Source organism: Morone saxatilis, unplaced genomic scaffold (genome assembly GCF_004916995.1).
Source record: "Morone saxatilis isolate NCDOM2014 unplaced genomic scaffold, NCSU_SB_2.0 Contig12, whole genome shotgun sequence".
In the NCBI taxonomy this organism is placed as follows: domain Eukaryota; kingdom Metazoa; phylum Chordata; class Actinopteri; family Moronidae; genus Morone; species Morone saxatilis.
In genome coordinates this window covers 23,750,596-23,775,413 of record NW_023339674.1, presented here as the reverse complement: position 1 = coordinate 23,775,413, position 24,818 = coordinate 23,750,596, and the positions used below count along the sequence as shown (strand labels likewise).

At 39.7% G+C, this 24,818-nt stretch overlaps 1 protein-coding gene across 1 annotated transcript in view; it reads right to left on the bottom strand.

Moving 5' to 3' along the window:
* Positions 1–22,420: 22,420 nt before the first annotated feature.
* Positions 22,421–24,818, bottom strand: part of lmo4b (LIM domain only 4b) — a gene marked incomplete in the record, with an annotated part of 9,958 nt that continues 7,560 nt past the window's right edge. Inside the window, 1 exon segment of the mRNA XM_035653919.1 lies at positions 22,421–23,594. Within this exon segment, the coding sequence (XP_035509812.1) occupies positions 23,586–23,594 (9 nt within the window).

The following is a 24,818-nucleotide window of genomic DNA, read 5'->3' as shown; positions in this document are numbered from 1 at the left end:
GACATGTTTCTAACGATCAAAGCTTAATGCAAAGGTTGGAAGGTCACTTTAAACATGATTGGGAAATTCTTTCATACTTTTTGCCATCACTTCTGTAAGTTAAGTTAATTAAGAACCACAGAAGACTTGATATAAACGTTCACAGGAATTCAACTTTAATGAATAATGTTGGCTATAAATGTACTGTAAATGAATACTCTATAGGTCTTGTATAAAATTCTTATACTGAATAACTGAATGTTGTGTTAAACAATTGTTGAACTACTCTATTGTTTAAAAATGTTTATATATGGAAACAAATAAAACCGAGGCAGGCCTCAATCCAATGTTTACATTGAATCATTTTAGGACTGTCTGCATTTAGTGAAAGGAAAATACATAAGATATTTTCAGATCTACAAAGAAAACCATGAAACAAGTTTTTTATTTTGATTGGATAAACATTGCCAGCTGTGATGCAGGGCTGTAATGTTGGTGCCTATCCTGCCATGCAGGAGCTTTGCTGTTATCTGCATGCGCCTGAGGCACAGCTAATGTAAAAAGATCCTCCTCACTCTGCTCTGCTCTGCTCACAGTGATCTCTGCAGGCTTATCCTGCTCAGTCCCTCTCCATTTCACCTCTCGGTCACAGCCAAGTGACTCTCAGCTGTGCACCACCTCAACTCGGGCCTTTCTATGGACAGAATAGAAGAAGTTCAGCGGTATCTTACACTGCTGTATCTGTTAAATGCCACAACAACAGGACTGCAGAGGCTTCCCAGTGTCCCCATGCCTGTATGGTTCCGGGGGCTTAATGTGTGCGTGTGGGGCCAGATGGACACTTTCATGAGTGTATGAGTGTGGATTATTCTGCCGGCTACATCTGGGGCTCCACATGGTACAGCAGACTGCGGTAAAAGAGGCAGGTGGGCACGTGGGGAGGGCACCTCTCCAGTGGGCTCTCTTACATCTATACCCACGACAGGGCATCGCCGCAAATGGCAGATTGAAAGGTTACTATCCTGCAAGACAAATGCTTCTCTGAATCCTAGCAAACATGGCATCCTCTTCCATCCTTGAATTCCTGACAGCTTACTGTTTCCTGGTGTCAGATGTGACTATCGTGTTATAAACCTGCCCTTTATTTAGCAGGTGCTTATGTCCGTAGCATTTTTTCCACACATACACACATTGGGAACAGTTTGGGGTGCCGTGTCTTGCTCAAGGACACTTGTGAACATGTGAACAAGAGGAGCTGGGGATTGGGCCGACACTCCTATGATTAATGGTCTACCACCTGAGCTACAGCTGCCCATAATATGAACATACCCCCACCATCAGCATATTACCACATTATGTTCTGATTCATTGTTGTCACTGTTTATCACTGGGTCAAACAAGCAGATCATATGACAATGTAGCAGGCAGACAATAGAAAACACAATGAGAAAACACTAGCACTGAAGCAATTAGTCAATTAATCGTTCGGTCATTCAACAGAACATGAATCCACAGAAATTTAATAATTAATGAATAATTTAAAGGAGTATTCATGGATATTGTTGGCTGCCTGTAAACACAACACTGGTACCTTATATAACCTAGCTGATATGGCGAACATGTTACCAAAGGTTGCCTGTTTACTCATCACCATTGTTAATATAAGAATGGGAGATTGTGATGAACAGTTGTTTACTATTTTCTGACATATTACAGCCTAAGCAACAAACCAATAAATCAAAGTGAGAAATAAATGGCTTTTTTTTGTGACTGCATACAATTAAAGCCACTCCATGTTTTTCCCTCAAGTTAATGTGAGATAGCAGTAAAAGGAGATGTTCAGTTTGCCTTAACAGTAACTTAATGCAGCTTTAATATGCTGTTAGGCAAGTAGTGAACAGTAAACGGTGAGGATGGTATCAGGGAGATACAGTTACAAACAGTGAATTACATGCTGAATCATTTCTTGTGAATCCCTTGTGCTTAAGTAGACAATCTCAATACAGTATGGGGATGGTGGACTCCGCCACTAACAATGAAGTTTACTGTATAGATAATTACTGAATGTAAATGGACTGAATGGATATTGCTGAAAAAATTAGACAATAAATAGTATCAAGAACAGGGTTTAATTTTATGAAAATCTTAAGGATTATAACTTTAAAGATGAAGGATCTATTGGCAGACATGGAATATAATATTCATAGGTAGATTTTTATTAGTGTATAATCAGCTGAATATAGAAATAATTGGTTTTATTACCTTATTGATCCATTTTAATCTACAGATGCCTTGAGTTGCCTTCCATGGAGTCCACCATGATAAACCACCATGTTTAAACAGTAGGCCAGAATGAACAAACCAAACGCTGGCTGTAGATAGGGCCTTTTTCACTTTTTTTCACAAGTTTCGCGGCCATAGTTTCTCTACACACTTCACAGCCTGTTCTCATTCCCAGGTTGTCAAATACATATGCCAGTGGTGTTCTGTTAGTTCTGAAACTTAACCGCTAGATGCCACTAAATCCTACACACTGGTCCTTTAAGTGATTATTCGTTTCCTATACCCTTACACTGACCACCCATTGCCTTTGAAGGTGTGAAGAGCAGGATGAATTTGCTTTTCAGACAGAAATGATGATTTTTTACGTTTGCATATAATTGAAATCATGTCATTCAGTTCAGTAATGAGCAGACCATCACTACACCCACATTATGACACTGATTAAGTATGTTTTAGAGTCAAAAATGTGCAATGTGTATCTATAAAGTACAAAGTTTGTATGTAAAATGCATGTATTGTCAAATTGAAAAATGAAAATAATTCCATTTCCAAATGAAATTTTGTATTGAGCTTCCTCACATGACTCAACTTATTAATGCCCCACACTCGTATTAGATTGAACTCAAGCCAAGGCCTTTGTGAAATCAGAGCTCATTAGACGAGTCCACCTCATAATGAGTGGCCAGATCCATCAGGAGAGATAAATCTCCCGCTCTGCACTGACTAAGATTCAGTTGAATACACCCACAGTGCTTCAGACCACATGTGAACAAGATATTTGCTTTGAAGCACCAACACACAGATTTGAATCAGCGTGTCAGAGTGCCAAATGTCCTAGGTTGTGAGTGACAGGGGATCTGCTTTAGAGTTGACTACCTGTTGAGGAGGATTAAACGAAATACAGATGGTGTTTACATATTAAACAAACAAAGGCAATCTCTGTTCTGATGATGGCAAAAAAGGCTTTCATCAAGACAGGCCATAGTTAAAAGTGGAAAATAGCTGATTATCTGCGATTCATCAGTTCTCCAGCTTTACATAAATCACCACAGTTTTGAAGAGTTTTCTCTCCTCCAAGTGTTCCCTATGAATGAAATCAGAGTACCTTGGTGCAGATAGGAAATCATGAATGATGTTTTTCTAGCCTGTGATACAATCACATATGACCCTGACATCACCTCTGAAGGACGAAGGCTGCTGAGTGTCCGGCCATGTATTCTGGCCGTCGACACAACAGTAGCGCGGTCTGATCCACTGCGGGTCGAGTTGAATAAATTAAATGAATTACCAGCTGCCTTGTGCAAGCTCGCTGGATGCAGGGTGGCATGAGCACGCCATTACAACAATGATAAGAATATCTGCATGGCCTTGTGTTAAAGGAATTACACATAGCATCTAGAGCCTTTAAGAGAGTCTGACAGTTTTGCGCACACTGGCAAGTTAGTATGACATGAAGATGTGTGTGGCTGCAGAACGGCTCGGCTGTTGCTCGGCCTGAGCGGAGTCGGGGGCATTCAGTGGTTGGCTTGCTGAGAAGTCCAAAAAAAAAAGAGGAGTGTGGAGTCTTATTGTGATGCAAATGGACACGGTATTGTGCTTAAACAATGCATTAATACGTCCCCTTTTGAGCAGATAACATCACAAGACGCACAATAACACAAAATAATGTCCTCCGAGGTTATTTAAAGCGATATGACATCAAATCCTGACACTGCAAGAAGTGCTTACTGCCTGTCCAACTGGTTTTGTCTCGAGCTTCGATAAAAACAGATGAAGGATAGAAGACTGCTTTTGAATCCTAGCCACTATATGGGAAAGTCTATTTACATAATTTTATGTATATTGTATTCCACTCCATTCTAATGTTTGAATGTATAACTGAATTTAAGTCTTTATGCGCGAACACAGGAGGAAGTGTTGTAGCTTAAACGCAAGACACGTGGCAAGGTGTCCGATAACTTTGTCTTCTACCTGTAATCTGATGCTGCGCAGAGAGGAGGGATCGGCCTCACTTCCCCGGGGTGATTTATGATTGAGGACATGTTAATAAAAATATCAAAACAATCTGAGCTCTGGTGGGGAAGATACCGGTCCGCTACGTACATCATGCTCGACAGGCCTGTGCAAGGAACGGCCTGCTCGGTGATATTATGCTCGTATGGATGCCCCGTTGCCCTGCTCTTGAATAGAATATGCAGCTGTTGTTTGTTTTTGGGAGGGTCGGTGGGGGTAGCACTACTCACACAAGGTGACATTTGCGTGAACATGTGTTCCTCCTTGCCTGATAGGTGAACCATCTTGAAATCATGGTCCCAAAGGAGCCAGGGATGGTTTTCCTTCCTTGAAATCCATATGAGTTAAACGTCTGTTTAATTTGGACATGAATTGTTATATTATACCCAGTGGAACATGCGGCTGTTACTGAATAAACACCCCTTCGAAATCTGCTCTCACTATAGTATGCATATCTGAACTCACTGGAGAGACACATTCCAAATAGTTCATTAAATGCCTGGATCAAAAAATGTAGTGCTGAGTTCACCTCTCGCACCGATATTTTTTTTCTCCCTCTTGCTTTTGATGGATTTATATGGAGTTTGGGCGTGGACGCAGAGTAATTTAGTATGTGTTAAAAGCCACTGCTGGGATGTAGCCTGTAATACTCAATTCCACTTCCAATATCACTGTTCCTGAAATCTCAGTGATTTTCTGTCTCTATGTCTTGTCGAACACAAAATCATCACAAAGTACACTGTCAAAAAGAAAATCTTCTGAAACATGGAATCCGCTCCAAACATACCTTGATGCTGCTGTCAGGGAGCACACAGTGTACTGATGTTGTCAAAGTGTTACACTGATGTTCTGTGAAAAACTCCTTCACATTTCAGTGGCTTTCTGTGAGTGATTCAAACAAAATGCTGTAATAATTTGCTTGTTGTCAGGTGCTTTTATTACAGAAAAATATTTATTTCAGCAACCTCGCTGTGCACTTTCTGTATGTATGCTTATCCTTAAATATACATGAATATATGGTATGTCTCCTTACACAAACAACTCTGCTGCTGCTTGGCTGTTCGTATCTATAAGTCTTTCTTAAAGGTCCATGTTGTGTTGAATGTTACCTTGTTTTTATGATTTTTGTTCTTCATGGGCTATCAGTACATCAAGAAATTTTAAATTGAAGTCAATGGGGACAAGCTTAGAGGTCCAGTGTGTCACATTTAGGAGGCTCTATTGTCAGAAATGATATTCATAGGTATGTTTCCATTAGTGTATAATCATCTGAAAATAAGATTCATTGTGTTTTTGTTTCCTTGGAATGAACCATTTTTATCTACAGAGGGAGCAGGTCCTCTTCTATGGAGGCCGCCATTGTTGAACCGCCATGTTTCTAGAGTAGCCAAGAGGGGACAAACCAAACACTGGCTCTAGATCGTAGTTTCGCATCCACCGTAGTTTCTCATATATGCTTGGAAGGTGAACGGTATTCAGTTAGCTGTAATCTGCAACTTCACCACTAAATTCCACTATATCCTACACAGTGGTCCTTTAAATTAAAGTCAGTGGGAAGAAGCTTAAAGGATAATCCTGATTTATTACAACTCAGGTCTTGCTTTTGGCTATTGTTCCTAATGCTTGAAATTGTGAAATTGTGCTCACCAATTCCACTAAACCAAATCGCCTCAACGAAGTACAACGAAGCAAGAAACACTGATTGTAAACAGATTAGACTGTCACCTTTAAAAAAAAAAAATCAAGTTTGAGCAAATGACAACTAACATATAATTCATTTGAATGAAGTGCAATTCAACCCACATAATTTTATTGTAAAATACATTGCAAAATTGACATTGTTTTCTTCAATCATGGTGGCTCTGCAGCCTCAGGCTAACAGCTGACTTGGTGGTACAGTAAAGTCATCCAGTTTAGTCCTATGTTAACTGATGGATAAATAATGTGTGAAACGAGCATCACTTGACGGACGCCATTGCTGTAATTATACGTTTCGGCCACTATGTCAAATTGGCTTTGCGTCTAATCAATACAGCTGTCTACGAAGGCCACGTAATGGCTAGCATTTCACTTGAAGCGTTTTTTTTTTTTGCACTGTTTGTTCATTTGTTATTTGGTTGTTTACTTTTTCAATGATTTATAATTTTCTATCTATCTATCTATCTATCTATCTATCTATCTATCTATCCTTTTTTGGTGGCATCTCTCCAATTCCTGGCTATGTGCCAGAGTATTTGCACATGGTACAGCATTACCTATGCTAATTACCTATGCTAATAACAAACAATCAGCCTCCAATTTATGATCAAGTGGGATTCATTATTCAGCTCACGCGCAGATTTAAGACCATTTGGTGCATCTGGAGTGGACTTTTTCAGAAAACTTTCAACAGAAAAATACGAGAAAACAGAAAATAAATTGTAGACTATGTTTCTCCCAACATGAGCTGTTGCACCCTGACACTGGCAAAGTTAGACTTGTATAAATGTCAAGAGAGATGTGTCCTCCTTTTGTTCGCTGCAGAATTTGCCAGCAGCTCATTTCCTCCAGGAACGCATTAACAAAGCAGTTAATTCTATCATTAATTAAAAGGAATCACAATTCAGTGAACACTTCAAATTAATCTATTGAGATTTGCTCTCACACAATGCTCGCATTCTATTTTCTTTGTCTCATCAAAGAAATTGCAGCTCGAGCGGCATGTTGTTTTTTTTCATGTCATTTCCGTCAGTCTGATCCTGTGTAGCTCCGTTAGCAAAGCATGTCACCAACACTGCCAGGTTTGGCATTCTGATTCCAAAGGGGTCCATCCATGCAATAGATGAGTACACTCGTAGCATTAGAGAGGTGCTAACACAGGAGAGGTTTGACTAAAAAGAACATCATCTTAAGAGACACACTGTAAAATAAAAAATCTTATTTTTACGGTAAAAAACTGGCAGCAGTGGTTGCCAGAACTTCTTCCATTGTAACGGTAAAAGGAAATTTAAGGGGGCGTTCAGGGGCTTTACCTGAATCATTTTGCAATGATTTACATTTTGTAATGTAAAATCTTAGTAAATACTCAATGTTATTTAACAGTGGAATACTGGTAACTGTGCTTATTATGAAGGTGTGACCTGATTTACTCATAAACTGATTTTAAGCATAATTAGTGAATTTAAAAGCTTATGTTCATACATCCAACCGAGTGCCCTTTGGAGTAGTGAGTGCATGTGAAATTGATCTAAAAGGCATTGTTTTCTTTATAAATCCTACATTATGTGTAGAATAATGCAGCTAAATAGTTTCATAACACCAGCAAAATGTTTGATCTGGCCATTGGCCACACTGAGCTGTTTATCTCCTCAGTCACTGGAGTTGGGTTATAAATACTCAGTGCTTGGCATCTCCACAGTATAGAGCTACTTGGAGGGTGATAAGGTGCTAATTAGCAACTGTTAGCAGAAATAAAAACTACATCCACGGAATGAAGCACATCTCGCCGTTGCCACCGAATGTTCCGCCGATGATCCTTTCTCCTCCGCTCTCAGACACTGAGACTTGAGAGATGTCCCTTATTAACACTGTGTACAAGAAACTCTTTTTTTTCTTCCTTCCAGGCAAGCCAGGTCTGACAAATTAAGGCTGTGGAGTCATTAGATTAAGATAAGAACTTATCTTTTACTCTGAGACAGACTTTTATCTATTGTATTTCTCTTCTCTCCCATCTCTTTCATTCCCTCTCTCCCCCCATTCACTGTGAGATTGTTAAAGTAATTGGGATGTTATGTGACCAGAAAGGCCAGATAAGTTTTTAACCCTGTCATGGATTAACCTCTCATGTCTGAGGTAGGTCACGAAAGGTGCAGTTGGAGACATGTTAAGACTCATTTAAGGAAATTTTGATGTATTATTGTTGGAAGACAGCTTGTTTTTTCTGCAGGTACATGTGCCAGGAGGTCTGGAAATGACTTCTGTATGCTGTCAGGGGTTATTAAAGCATAAAGTGTATTTTTGGGGTCGCTGGGCAAGACTGGTGTAGTGTCTTCATTTCCGAGTACATCATTTAGAAACGTTCAACCAGGTTTCATCACATGGTTCCTGAAAGCTATTTTAAATGACCTTTTAAAGTTAATCACAGTCATGCTCTGTTCAGCTAGTTTAAAGAGAATCTGTGTCAAAAAAGGTGGGGTAAAAGCTGAATCTCTCTCGTAATATAATCCACAGCAGGGTAATTAGGAAAAGTAGCTCTCAGAACATCAAATTAACAATCATCGTCAGATGCTTCATCGTTTCTAAAAGCTGTATGCATTTGACCCAATCTTCTGTATATTTTTCTGTGTTATTAATATCTAAGGGAAGAATCGCAGCCCTGAGCAGCATGATTAGAGCATTGAGATTTATTATTCCTCAAAGCAGAACATATGAAAAACACCTGAAATAAACGAGTTAGACCCTTATGGCAGCAGCCAGTGCATTTCTATGATCCCAGTGTTTAGAATTCTTTGTTTTAAAGGTCATTGCACCACCTCGTTGATATCTAGACATTTCTTTGAAGCACTAATTGTGTCTACATTCTTGACCACTTTGTCAGACAACTCCACACTAGAGCTGAGAATTCAGAGGAGTATATGCTGCTTGTTTACTGCGATCAAGATAACAAGGACAAGTCTGTGAAATAATGAAGGCCGGGGCCTGATGCAGAAAACACTATATTTTCCATTTTAATGGTGTTTAAGCGTGGAAGCTGGAGGAGAGATAGCTTGAAAAATGTAACTAAAGGATCGGATTCAGTGGGATCCAAATGGCAAGGGTAGCTGTTGGGCATGATGACGTTCCTTTGATGTGAGCTATAACTAGCTTTAAGCTCGGCTCGGGCGCATCATGGCTGCATCCTGACTGATGTGGGTATTCCACTTAGATGAGGGCCAGTTTGTCATGTGAGCCAACTGTACCTTTAATTTGAAATTCTCTAATGTCTCAGATGGGAGGACATTAAAGGCCCGGGTCATTAGTGTATTGTAATGTTTGCCCACAACTGTGAGCTGGACTGTCATCTCCTGGAATTTTGTCATATTCATCAATGCTGTGCATAATGGGGCGAGATACTATTTACATATCAGATCAAAATTGCCAGAGGAGAGCATTAATTATTGAAAAACTGACAGAATCAAAAGAGCAGCTTTTTCCTCTTCATAGTTTGTTGTCTGCACAGACTGAAAGCCACTCTATGCCCAGTAAACACAATTATCTCAATTTTAAAGACGTTGCAGGCTGTTTTGAGACAACATGCTCCACACAAAGGCCACAGCGTCTTCTGTCACCATAGTAAAATGAAGGTTTGCCCTTCATGCCACACTTCCCCAATGAGCTGTAACAAGCGTCTGAGAGAGGACGTGGTGCAGCCTCTGGAGAGCCACCTACTGTACATTGTGCAGCTTTGTTTGTGTGTCAGGTTGCTGATGTGCTGCTTAGCAGGCTCTGAATAATAGAAAGTGCATCATATTGATCAGTGACATTGAGCGTGAAACTGACTTAATTACTGGAAATACAGCAGAGTGCTAACAAAAAGTGAACACAGCAGTGCTGATTGTTCTTTCCAGGTAGAACGGTTTCTTAACTGTTGTTTGGCTGCATGTTATCCTGTTAACAGTAATGCATTCAAGAGGCCCTTGAATGACATTGTTCCACCTGTGTGATAAACATAAGACATCCACCTGAGTATGCAGTGAGCAATATTTATGAATTATTTGTGTGAATTTAAACGAGGCCTGTATTATTATAATAAAATTGTTATTTTCCTGCAGTAGCTCTGATAACAATATGAACTTGTGAAATATTTTACCATCAAAGAAAGTATCATACCTGACTTGTTGTGGTGGCACTGCACACTAGAACTTTTGGATTTAGCTGTAATTATTTAATTTTTAGGCACTTTCCCTTTGGGGATCATTAAAATTTCATCTTGATCTTATCTTCTTAATCATAATCTTAAAATCTGTTTGAGTATGTTGTAACCTGCTTTTCCACTGATGCAGTAAACTGTGTTTATTTTATGCTCAATGCTAAGTCTTAAGGTCTCCTTAAAGATATAAGAATATGAGGTAAAATCGTGCCTTAGCTGACTTTTTAAGGTGCCTCACACACCAGACATCTGTTTAAACAGAGCCATAATGGTCTATAATGAAGTTTGTTTTACAACACTGCCCCAGTATGTACAGTAAATTATATGCATAGGCAATGGGGACAGCAAGGACTAGAAAATGCAGACGGATACATTTTACAGCATCTTCCCCGTCCACAGTGTCATCCCCTTAAGCTGCCAAGTGAGTGTAGGGGGGTGAATTCATGAGGGTCTTCTGTAATAGGCTGGCACACACACAGGCACAGCCTGTGGAACCTTACAGGCTGCTGAAGCTGGTCTTGGCATTGCTTTTGGCAGCTATGTGGTTATGTGCTCTCTCGCACTACACATTCTTTCTGAAAAAAGAAAGTTTTAACTAGCTGGTCTTACCGCTCCTTTATAAATGAGGAAGCCCTTGGCATAAATAGATCTACATGTTCATTTGGTATATTAAGAGAGACACACAGTTAAAGAGTGTTCATTACAATTGTAAATTTCTGCCCTCGGGCCCTTAGCCCGGCGCTAGATTACATGAGGTCTATGCTCACGGACAGCGCCTGGCATCTGATTGAGGGTCCAGTGCAGCTAATTAATTTCATTAGAAAGTGAAGTCATCTTCTAGCAGGAATTAATATTTGGAGCGTCATGTTGCTAATTTATTTCCAGATTTAATTAGCTCAGAGAAGAAATGTTGCTTGGGCAAGAGGACTTTTTAATTATCAGCTTGGATAAATTTGAAAATGTTGATGCCTAAGGGTTGAGTTAATTAAAACCTGCATTATTTTAACTTTAATTAGCTCCCATCTTTGTTTTTCTTCACCATATGGCCATGTCCTGTAGTCAAATTTAGTTAATTAAGCTAATTAAGCTAATCATTTTAATTACTCAAGACAATGTGATTGGATAGAGGATGACTACAAGTTTATAGCCAAGTACTTGTTTTTCATTAAGTTGAAGGGACAGAGTTATTTCTGATTGCAGTTGGCAAGCATAGCAGAGTAGTTTGAGAATGAGACAGCCTCTGAGATATTAAGGCTGAAGTCTAATTGCATTCCTTGATAATAAAAAAAAAAAAATCTTGTCACCAGCACAACTCTTTTAGTGGAGAAATGGTTTACTACGACATCTTTAAGCTTTCTGCTCGTGTGCTGATGTTGGCCCCTTGTACTCCATCAGATTAAATAATGTCTACGCTTACTCATGTTTTAAGAGGTTTGACACCAGAAGAGATGCTCTGTTCACTACCAGGAGCATGCGGGAGGCACACTAACAGATATCATGATGTGCAGATAAAGTCATTGTTGGTTGGACAAACATCCCTCCTGATATACAGCATGGAAAACATGTGAAACCTTCACGTCTGACTAGTTTCTTTTGACCACAGCGGGCTATGAAATTGAATTGTAATTGGGTAAAAGCCTTGTGTCTGTGGTTGCTGGTGTGATAGGATGCTGCCCTTCCCCTTCATGACCCCGGAGTGTGGGATGGCTGGGGCGTGGGTCTATGTGAGCTGCTAGCAGCTGTGCGTCAGTCTGGACACAAGCTGGGCCCATCCAGAAGCCAGGCCTAGCTGACAGATGCAGAGGCTAAACCCAATAATGAAATAATACTGGGAGACATCATGTCCGTGGTTTCCATCATTGTTAAAAGATTTTGGTAGCGTGTACCCCCACTTAGGTAATTTGTTTCCATGTATAATCCTATTGCTTACTATTAAATTAAACCAACTGGTCATTTCAGTTTGGAGCCTATAAATAAACTGGTTGCTGTGTGCATGGGCAGTATGTGGGACGTCTCATCTGATTAGAAGGGAAGCACTTAATAATTTGTACTGAAAAAGGTGACCTTCAGTGTCAGGTGACCTCAGTGGTCTGCCACACATATGGCCCGGCAATATTACTAATGTCTGTTCCTAATGTATTTTTACAATCCTGATCCGGGGGCCACTCTCCACAAATTGTTTTGGACAAATGTTGATGTGTGGTGAGATGGAAAAGTGTACTGTACTGGAGCTGTTTACATGGTCAAGAGCAGTAATGTTGCACAACGGATGTACTGGTCAAGAGAGATGATAGGCCCCTCTCTGCTTTCATCAGAGCGAGGCTGGTTAGTCATCAGTGTGTGTTCAGGTTTAGACCAGTGCCGGAGCAGAGGAGCCCCCAGCCTTCTCATAGTTGCACTGTAACTTAGAATGCAATATGAGAGCGGAATTAGTCACCACGTTCCCAACAGGCATTCACCCACTTTAGTAATGTTTCTGTCACCACCTGAGTACTGTACATGGTCCTGTCTCTCACTACAGCTGCCCACACCTGATCTGCAGTAGTAAGATACTTCTTCTACATTATAGATTTGCATGTGAATGATTTTGTTGAGGAGTTTTGAACAGAAACTGACATCTGATAATTCCCAGTGCTTTCACACTGAACACTGTAATGTGTACTGTAAGTTATTTTGACTCAAAAAATTGTTGGAAGGATTACATCAAACTATTTTAAGTAAAGTATTTTGTTTTCACAGTTAAAAAAAGTGTCACTTAATATCATAAAGATACTTGATCATGAATGTTTTTTTGACTTATAAATTTTAGCATTATGTTTCGAGGAAGCTAAACATTGAGCTTGAGGTTGAGATTATAACAGTGCCCCTTTTGGTCAGTTGAGTAACAAACAGGATGTATCCCCCATGCACTGCTGTTTGCTTTTATTATAAAGCAGCATAACATTTCAACCTCATAGTCAGAAAATAAACAACCAATTGTGTGTAGCTGTTAGCTTGAATCAACCTCAGGTGTTGTGCCATTGTTACTATGGATTGTGGTCATATTTTATTCACCAGCTTATGATCAAAACATGTGACATGTGATGACAGCCATGCACACTGCATGAGCAATTAGACAGGTGTTAAGGCTGCGTTTGCACAATATGGGCAGACATTCAGCTTGGTTAGTTCCATGCATTATTACAAGATGCTATGCCATTGCTATCCTTCATAGCCATTTTGCCACAAGTTTGTTGTCACTTCATAAGCTGTTCCTTTGGTCAGGTGGGAGCGTCGTAGTCAGACATTCCCAGTATCTCATACTCAGAATAACAATGAGGAGGGGGGCGTGAACAGTTTTTCCCACTTTGTTTTCCAATTTGTTTTTTTCCACATAGCATGGCAAGTCCTAACCATAGGGCACTTTATAGCCCTGTGTCTGAAATCGCTCTGTCAAAAATAAAATGTATAAGTATAATGCACTGTGTAGCAAATAGGGAGCTATTTTGTACAATTTGGGCAATTTATATACCTGAAATGTCGATTAGTATCATCTAAATTGTACAACTGCTTTCTACACAATATATCAAAAAAGAATTCAAAGGGCAATATTTCACAGACAGATTAGGTAATCATTTTAATGTTCACCTGTGCTTTCACTCCAACAACTACACATATAAATTACCTGTGACAAAAATAGAAGAACTTTCCTTTAAACTCAAGCTTAATTTCATCATTCTGATCTAATCATCTTAAAAAAACAGATTAGCCATTGGCCCAGGTTTGGCCCACTGTCCAATATAAGCCCCTCCACCGGCCAAGGAGAGCTCGGCGAGAAGCAGCTTAATAGATTTAGATGAAAGGAGGGAATCATGGAAGCCTCGACCAGCAGAGAGTGAGAGCATCTGCTCAAAGGCCACCTCCCCATGCCCGGATCACCATCTCCAGAAGAACTCGGGCAGGCATGGAGCCTCCATCTCCACAGCTCCACACTAATTCCAGTGCCCCAGCCACACGCAGGCTAATTAAGGCCATGCATTTATTTATGACTGAGCTCATTAAACAGCGAAAAAGATGGTCGCCGCTCTGAAAACACATTAGTCCCCGAGGAAACTGCCTGTGAAGTCGCTCCCCTCTGGCTGTTTCAGGTCACAGATTCGGAATCTTTGTGACATATGAAGAAACAGTGAACTGTAATGCCTTAAAAAAAAAAAACATAAGTTCTGAGGCGATGAAATGATGGTTCAGGACGTTCTTCAGGGTATATTTGAAGCTGCTTGAACTGGTCCCATAATTACATGTATAGGTCATTGACCGGGGGATGAACAGAAATTTCACTTTCAGGTCTTATGCTTTGCATATTGGTCTGCGGGTATTTGTGAAATCTGTTGTTCTTTACATTCATGATGTTCTTCCTTTAATATAATATGACAACTGCAGCAAAAATAAATGACACTTTGGGCAAAAATAACAATGATTAACGGACATAACTCAAGTTAGATGAACACAAAATGCCCCCAACCTCAAACACATCCCACCATCCCCACCGTCTTTTTTATATTACTGTGGTATTTAAGTTAATTTAGGACTTAGGCAGTGCAGAGCTATGAAATCAAAGACAGAGGATATCCTTCAGGTATATTTGGTGCCTGAAGTACTCATATTTCTCACTCTCTATCTCTTTGTGTGTGTGTGTGTGTGGATGTGTAAAGGGCATAGACAGAGAGATCTTACGCAGATCCTACTCCCTTCCTTGTAATTGCAAAGATAATGCCAAATCACACAGTCCTTTGCTGAGACAACTGGCAACTTGATTTAGTGCTCTTTAATGGCTCCAACTTTAAAGACTCAGAAATTCCTCGTTTCTACTTGTGCTGTTGAGCTGCTCATCTGGACTGCAAACAGCTGGAAAGGTTTCATGCTCTCCTGTAGAAAGGAATTGGGTGCAAGCAGATTTTCCCATCACTTCTTGTTTATTATCATCAAAGAATTGCAGGAGTTGCCAAAAACACTGTGAATACTACTGAGTTGTTATCTAGCAGCCATCCAGTTTAGCTAGCTATCCACGCTAACACCAACTACAGCTACCAGCTAACAGAAGCAGCTAACAGTGCAGTCACTGCAGGCCGGGGAGCGGCAGTCAGAGAGCGTTGCTGCTACGTTCCCTCTTCCTGGGTGTTCCCGTTTCCTGTCCATCTTCACCTGTCCCATCAAATAAAGCCATATGGTCTGATAAATGTCCTCAAGTGATGTCACTCGAGGCAGCGTTGGTTAGGGCTGAACACTAATAAACTGAATGAATCTGTGTGGGGCTACCTCTGTAGCCTGCTCCCCATTGAGGCTACAGACTCCAAACTAAATTAGCCACTGCTAGTATTGAGACACCCAGTCTCCTACTAAAGTGTTGGCGGTAACGTTGCTTTGTGGGTAATGTAGGTTTTGACAAGGAAGAATAATGCATTGAATAAAAAAGACAATATCTCTGGTCCAGCCCAGACCAGCTCTTTTAAATCAAATCAGAAGATTGTTTATTTTTACTTAGAAACAGCAATTTACTGTTTAAAGCTGCAGTCCTTTTTGTTGATATGAGATTTCATCTCGTGTAGCCTGTTTTGAAGCAGCATTTGCCATATTTAATAATAATATTTAATATTACTTAAGACTTACTACTTTTCTTTTTTATTATTAGAATTTAGATTGTGTTATTTTATTGCTCAAATTCAGCATTTTGTTGGAAGACCTATTTGCTATGTCAAGATAGTGATAGTGATAGGTGGACTCAGGAAGAGCAATATTTGAAGCTAATATGACATAGTGGCCGCTCAATGTGGAACCAAATGCAGAAGAACTGGCTATTTTAAACCAGGAAGTCAAACTTCAGCAGCATTCATATGAATGAACGCAGCCCTGCCTCTAATGCTGTGTAAACAGCTGTTTGTCTTTGTTGTTTGTTGTTTTTCTTTTTCTTTGAGTTGGTGATTGTTGGAACAGTGGAATGACCAACAAAGATAGTTTTGGTGAATTTTATTTCAGTGTCTTTACACTTTAAATTAAGTTACAATGGTCTACTAGGTAAAAATAGCATTTTTATCTATGGAGTCTGGTAGTGAGTGATAGCAGATTCTGGTCTGGCAAACAGCTGTTTCTGGTTAAAGAAAAGCTCTGTCTCTGTAGGGACTCTTTCTATAATGTTTTCGGACCCTTAGAATAACAATGTGAGCCTGTCAGTGGCAGAAACGTGAACTGTTAGTGGATGTACTTTGATGGGCACATTTGTCCCCAAGGATTGGCTACGTTGTGAATATTTTCCCATCTAACTGTAAATTAAGGGTTTAGTTTATTCAAATCAATGTTTGCAACTAACAAAGACGCTTTTGTAGAGTTTTATTTCTTTTTGTCCAGTCTGAAGTGTGTTTTATGATTATCTGCAAGGTAAAAGTACTGGTTTTGTCAAAGGAGTTTTGGTCTGAGATACCGGTGCTCTAGTGCAACATCTAGTATAATTCTGTATACATTACCTTTAACAATTAACAAAGTACTGATTGTTAACATGTTAAGTAATCAGTCCATGGAATACCTTAAGACTACATCCATACTTATCTTTTTCACACAGTATTTATGTAAAAAGGAGTGGTGGAATCGTCATTATGGTGTGTTTGCTGCAGGCACAAAGGGGCTAAAATCAATCCACAGGATACCCACTCAGTGCTTCATTTTAGGATGACTGATAAACAACAGCATTTGGTGACCTTTTGGTGTTCTTATGGGGGATTTAACCCCCTGCTCCGAGCCGCACCATGCTGGTGGCTCCAGCAGACAGGAGCATGATGTGCGCTGGATCTCAGATGGGACTTTTTCTGCAGGCATCACAGGACGCCTGCGCAAAAAACTATGATATCACATGCTGAGGTCCTCTGATTCACCGGACAGTGCGAGACCCTGCGTCTGACAGTGTGTTTTTGGCTCATCACAGTCAGTGTTTAGGAGTGTATTGCGTGTGTCTGTGTGTGTGAGACAGAAAGAGAGGGGTGGGGGTGGGGGGGCCGGGGCAAACTCTTCACTCTCTGTAGGACTCTGTGTAAGATGCTTTCAACAGCAGGCAAACTGGTTCTGCACTTACTGTGAGAGGAAGCTCTGAGTGTTTAGAGTACTCAGTCCACTTAATGCATTATTATTGTTACTACATTCTTGAGGAGAATGGGGGAAAATGGAACAAGGAATGCTTTTTAAAAGTCAAACCAGTAAAAGGGGAATGTGTGTGTCCGTGTGTGTGTGGGTGTGTGTGTGTGTGGCGGGGTAAACATAACATGAGTGTTGACTATCTCATTCCTTTTATATTTATGCTCATTTTTTCAATAGCGTCTCATAAAAGCAATCCAAGCCCAGATGTCATGTTTGTAATATTCTCTAGTGAAATAAACATTTATGTCCCATTCCCTTTGTGTATTTATTTTTTCAATGAAAAAGATGATGCAGTTACTTGATTATAAACCGATTAAATTTCTTTATCTCATAATAGTCGTTGATGTCATTGTGATATGGAAGTTCTGTTTAAGAAAAAAGGGGCAACTAATATTTTGGATATGTTTTAGGAAATCTAAGATAAAGTTTCCTATGTGAAAATGTGAAAAGATTCATTTATTTGTTGTTTCTCTTTTTTTAAGAAACAGTACTGCATGTTAACAATGTCCACTGAGTAAATGTGGCTTTAAGAAGATAAGAGTCCTGAGGGCAGGAGGTTCTTTGTTTCTCTTGTTGCATTACGAGTGCATTTCCACTGAGAAGGACATCTGAGCGTAAAGTGAGCCTCTTTTCGTCAGGAGGTAAGCCTTTTAACAGTAAAAAGCAAAGCTTTAACGGTGCTCCTTGCACCAGAGTTCACAGCATACATAATGGAGAGGATAGAGTTACCTGCTACTTTAGGCCAAACATGACTGCCAATAATTGCCTTACCAATATTTGCATGTCCCTCTCTGTGTTATTGAACACCCTGCTAAGTAACTGAGCACCCTGGCCCAGGCACTATTTTAAGTTGTTTGCTGATTCCACGGTGGGCTGAAACAAGACAATTATGAACCACATTTCACACCATTATGGTGTTTTAAGGGGCCTCAGGTTTCATTGAAAGCTTGGTTTCTTTCCTCCTGAATACCATGCTCATGTATCTATAGAAGGTCTAGATCTGGCTGATGTTAGAATTCATGTTATTATTTGATATGTTAGAGCAGCCAGCCATTTGAATAAATGCAGAAACAGACTGACTCTGGCCAGTCAGTAGTAAATACCTGTGTATTGTAATGTGATGACCTATAATCATTATAATCTGGGAAACTGTGGTGATGAGATGCTTCACTTGCCCAAGTTTTGTCAAAACCTGATAAATGGTTTATGAGATACAAGTGAACAAAGGAACAGACAAAACCCCTTGGACCTAATCAGTGTAATTACAGAAATGCTGGAACGCAATGGTGAGATGCATAATTTTCACAGGTTTTGGCAAAATCTGATCAAGACTGGCCAAGAAAACAGATGGATGGACGAGCTAATGAAGGAACAAATAAAGAAATGAGAGTGTAATGGTGGAATGGAGGAAGTTCTAGCTAAGAAATACAGGAAATGGCTAATACAGCATTAATTAATTTCGGATACATTCTAGGAAACGAGAGATTTCTTTCTACTTGAGTTCTACTATAACAGTTTTAACCCATTAATGACCAAAGACTATATTTAATAAGCCCCACAGAATGTTAGAGATGAAAACGCAAAATTTGCTGTGGAAACTGTCGAGACATGGGACTACATATGACACAATCAAAGTACATATTATTGAAATTTAAGTTGATTTAATTCCAGTGGTACCATTTGATATAACTCACTGTAGCGTTTGAGATACAGCCATTTCTGTATCAATCTATATTTAGTGGTTAGTCACTAGGGGTTAGTTATTTTATCCCATAGGAATACATAATAAAATGTCATTTATTTCTGTGCACGAGCATTTGAATTGAAATGTGATGACAGTGGTGGCGTTGTTTGCGTCATCATGACCCATTTAGTCCTAAAGATACCGCCCCCCCCCCGTTTTCATTCCCTGGTCCTGAATTAGTGTCAGCTGTATTTTGTACAGTTGGAATGACAAACTTTTTGAAACTTCAGCTTGAAGATACGTTCCTCAAGTTGGCTGAATTCAGCTACGGCTCACACAGGCAACCAAGTTTACTGAATGCCAACTAAAACTTCATATTTATCTGTGTGTCACATTAAGCAGTCTTTTTGATTTATATCAACTTTCTTTTGTGCCTGCTCCAAAAGACTGAATGAATATTGGTCTGTATTCACACCTCCAGCCCAACAATATTTTGTCATTTCTTAGAAATGTTACTCTTTTGCAGAACGAAAACTGTTAAGACGTGTCTTTTCATTCAAAACTGGCCATCAAAACAAGCATGAGTGTTGTCTGAAACTTTTACCAAAATAAAATACAAAGTCAGCACAGTTGCAAGGCTTTACTTGTAGTTCCTTTGTATTGTACCAGTGTACGGTACATACAGTTAGCTTTACCTTTATGTAGTTTCATATAATTCATAGCCAGTGTGCCCCAAGCATCATAAAGTGCCATACATTAACAGTAACATTACTGATTTACAGATGACATTTTCTCTCCTTGTAGCCTTGCACCATTTTCTAATTTACCATCAAACAGACACGAGGAGCTCACTCTCCTCTAAACTTCAGTGGTGGAAGTAATGGTAAAAGTACAAATCACCACTTGCGGTGCCAAACTGCTGTTCCACTAAGATTTGTTCCTGTATGTAAATAGTTTTTCAAATGGATGGAGCTTATGATTGTAGGCAGGATAATATAATATATAATATAATGGCTTCATATTCACTGGAGGCTTTTGGTTCAGTTCATGAATTTGGAAGCACTGAGGCCTTTATTTTTAGAGTTTTAGACAAAAACACTGCCTCTTCCCAGGTCATAAACCTTATACTTTGTCCAATAAATAAATCTATAAAATGTGTTGAAGTTATTAACAGAAAGCATCTGGAAGGTGTTATGTATATTGTTTCTGATACAGTAAACAAAAAACTAGTTTGGCAGATTTCTGAATAAAGTTCCCCCGGTTTGCACGGCCCATCATGCAGAAAACAACATCTGCTCTTCCATAAAAATCTCCCAATCACACTGAGATTAATGACGATCAAAAACTTGCGGCAGAATGAAGACATAAACTAATTACAAATAAATACAAGGTGACTAATCATAAGTAATCCAGTTGTGGTGCATCAGCAGACTCCCCAGTGAGAGCAGGAAGGAGCTGGAGTTGAAGCAAAGTGATTTCCCTCAGGCAGACATGCCATTTAAGTGTGCTCCATTGTTGTGGGTGAGATCCATTAGCCCACACTCTGGTTTGCCACATCAAAGCAAATTCTCACATATGGATTATGTGTAAATAGTTTTTTTATATATATAATTTCAGTGAGTCTGGAACTGAGCTTTTTGACTTGTTCAATAAGTTGATGATGTATATGAAATGTGTGTGTGTGCGTCACGTGTGTACAGCTTACGTATATTTATGTGTGTGTACGTGTGTGTTTATGTGTGCATGGATGTGTGTGTGAGTAAACAGCTTAATGGAACCAAGCGGATTTCATAATGGAAAAGGCCAACGTTAGTGTAGCACGGAACAGTGTTGTTATAATGTGGATTACTGAGGTCACTTAAAAGCTAAATCAAACCCAAAATCAACTTAAAGGATAATTCATTTTCTAAAAATCTGATACTCAAAGGCTTCTTTGGCCTGAGAGTCATTTAATAAGCAGGTGAAAGTGGAATGCATGATCTGCTCCTCTGGTTACCACCTCCCAAACATCAACCATGGATGATGCCTGTGACATGTTTCATAATTCATATCAAATCATCCTAAAAGACCTTAAATCGAATGCAGCAGTTAAGCTAAATGAGGATGATGTTTTTGAAGCATTTTGTAGTCCTCTAAGTATTAATGCTGACTACATTTTGATGATGTTTACATAGCTATTTCCCCAAATTCCAGTTTTAAGTGGTTCATAGAACCTCCAGCCAAAGCTCCATTTGAATGCCACGTGAAAAAGCTGAATTATCCCCAGAGATTGTTTTATTTTTTGTAAATCTGACCATATTGTTTTTTGTACATTTGCAATGAGATTCAGCTCCAAGAGTGAGGTTCTTAAGTTCACTTTGGCACCACTAATGTTTCCCAACTATATGAAGGGGGAGTATGGGTGTCAAACTAAACAATATTTGTTGTATTCATTTAGTTTTTTAAGAATTGCATTTATCATCCAAACTCCTGTCTTAAATTTGCTCTATTTAAATAGTTGGTGCCACCCTTTGCTGAATTGCTGAGCGTGATCTTTTTGCACACCTGAACTCTTCACCTGTAACATCTGTGCATCGGGCCACAAATCTGGGCGTTGTCTTGGACTTAGATCTAAATTTCAGCAGTCTAAATCAGTTACAGCATCAACTTTTATCATCTAAAAGATATTGCTACAGTAAGGAGACTCTTGTCCAAACATGATCTAGAAAAGTTAATCCATGCAAGTTAGAAAGCTCTTAGGCAGCTACCACTTGTTCAAAATGCAAACCGAATTATATTTCTGACATGCTTTCTTTGTATGTATGAACCTTCTGGGGCAGGTCTGCTGTCTGAGCAGCTAAATGGAACTCAGCCATGGGAGATGCTTTCAGAAACATTGGCATTCAAAACCGATCGGTTTCTTCTGGCTTCGCAAGATTTTTGTAGCATTTAAAAACACAAAAGTCTGTTTACTCTTTCTATTTGAGCTGATTTTTGCATTAAAGTCTTATCCTGTACAGCAGCATTGTTTCAGCGTCGGCGGCGGGCTCATGAGGGGCCTAGACTCCACAGATAAGCGCATCAGCCATTACCGGGTTCCTCCTTCAGACCTATTAGGTCTTGCAAGGACTTCAAACACCAATTTGTTCTGCAAATAGCCCATTCAATTTGTGCCTGCCAAAGAGACACCTCTCTCCCTCTCTGCAGTAATTGAATCTTCAAAGGGACATTTTCCTCCATTTCTGTCAGGTATTAGAGTGATGAATAGCAAACGGTCATTTGAACAGAAAGAGAGGATACATGTTTATCCATTTTCGGTTAGACGCTCATCATGCGCCTTGATGATTGCTAGGCTGGAAATTGAATGGCAGCACTGCGGAATCTTTAATAGATGATTTTCACTGGTAAGACAAACAAGTAGTGCACTACATATCAGCCTTTTGCATGACAGATACATTCTTGGGCACTTGGCGAATGGGATCTTGTGGTAATTATGTCATTCTGACAAAGCTTCATTGGTAAAAACAAAGGATTCAAAAGACAGTATTAGCACAATGCTTAGTGCGAGAAGAAGAGCACTAACAATCTATAAACCCAAGTTTATTCAATAACACAGATTCTGAAGCTTTACAATGAATTTAAGGAGGCTTTTTAAATCTTCAATATTTTTATTAATTAAATACACCATACTGGAGCAAATGTCTCGGAAAATATCACAAATAAACTTCTCTTTCATTCAGCATTTATATGTTGGTGATGATCTCTACATTACTGACTATGAGCAAATTTCTTCAGTTTTCCATGGGTTCAGGTTTGGAGGGGAGAGGGGAGGACAGGAGCTGAGTGCGGAGGGTCAGATGTACTGTAGCCACGCCTGGACAACGACATTTACATGCATACTGTACATACATGGTAGTTTTACAAATACACCAAGAGAGTGTTCATGATTTGTTTTCCACAAAAAGCCACAGAATTTTTTTTTTTGTTGTTTTAAACCCCATTTTTATATATATATATATACCACCAAAGAAAAAAAAAAAGAAACACATTCCCCTTTGACAACACTTAAAATATATAAAGTGGAAACACCATGTTGTTGGGACATGAGGATAGAAAAGGAAGAGAGGAAAAATGAAAAGGTCCCGGTTTTCCCCCCAAATGTCTTTAAACAAATATGCAGAGTTGAAAAGTCTGCATCTCTTTAACCTCATTAGTCTTTTTCTCTTTCCCTCACTTCAGTCACAAAGTCCTCTTGTGTTATTTAATTTTCTCTTCCCGAAGAGTCCCCTTGGATTCTGATCGGGCTCCGGTCTATGTTTTATTCCAAGGTCATGGAGTCCTCAGCGTCCAGATTCAGGTGTGTTAAGTGCAAGTATCCACCCATATTTGGGGAAAAACCAAGGTTGAAGGTTGAGTGTTGGGCATGGGTTGCAGAAATAAAAGTCAGGTTACTGGTAAGATGGGTTGAGGATTCCTTTGGGACAAAGGGCCTGGGAGCACAGCTAAAAGGCTGGGGTGCTGCTGATCCACGCTGTCTCGGGTGACAATGAGTAAGGGCTAAAATGAAGGCACACATCCTGCTTCCTGCGCGGCTCCTGCCTAACACACCTGAATAGTGAGAGATAAAAAATAAAACAGTTTAAGAATTTGGGCCGTCATTAAAGAGTATCAATTCACAAAATGCCATAAATGTTTCACCCTGATGAATCAACTTTCCACCAGCACCAGTGTTTAATTTATTGATCAGCCAGGCTTTGAAAACCATCTGGTGTCCCATTTACTTTGCATTAACTTAAAAGTGCATCCATGAAGCGATTCTCTTTGGTATAATTATAACCACGCTCCAACATAACTGCAGGAGGTGTTCAGTCCTGTGAAACAGAAAAATTGTTTTTTTTTTCCTTTATGATTCTAAGGGGCGATTTACTTTTCCCTTCATCCCTCAAATCACTAGGAGGGCTCCAGTCTATTAGTAATTGCAAACTCCTACTTGGGGGCTAATTAAAGTGACTGACGCTGGGAGGGTCTCCCTCCCCTGGGTCAAAGCAGCTCTGTATGAGAGAGGTAATTTGTCTGTTCTGAACAAAGAGATTAGGAAGAAGCTGGGAAGAAAGCTTAATAACTGAGCATCAAATGTCCTACGCTATGAATGCGGACAACACCAATTATGTCACGGCAAAATCGCACATAATCAAAACAACGGTCGGTAGATAACCCGGTGTTTCCGTATGAGCAGTGACTGCTTCATTTTCTCTCTGCTAAACCACACCGTGTTTCTATATTCAATCTATGTTGTGCTGCTGAGGAGACATGAGGTATATTGATTTTGAGAGCTGTTATCCTACAGTACGTCTGTGTTATTTGAGACCGTCCAAATTCTGTTTGAGCAAAAGAAATGAGAATGTTTGTGTGATAAAGTGCCTCAGCAGCAGGATAATTCTCCTTATTTCACTCACGGAGATAACAAAAGCATCCTGAGACTGTTCCCACTGAGGGATGCTTCTCTGTTTATTTAATCATTCTCTCTCTGCTATAATTAAAGCACCAGGGCCAATATTCAGATTGCATTTTAGCATCAATAATTCAGCAGTTTTCACTACAATTGATGTTAGCGCATAAATAAACAATGAGGCCTCATATTTACTACACCAGCCATGCTGCAGGAGACATTGAGGGCGGGGGTAAGGACTTAAACAGACATTTAAAATTAAGCTAGATAATGCAACGGCTTTCAATTTAAATGTGAGGAGCTCTAAGAGCTCTAAGAGCTGATTTGTAGAAGTGACAAGCCCTTAAAAGGCCTGTGACGTGGAGGGAGGGAGGGAGGGAGGG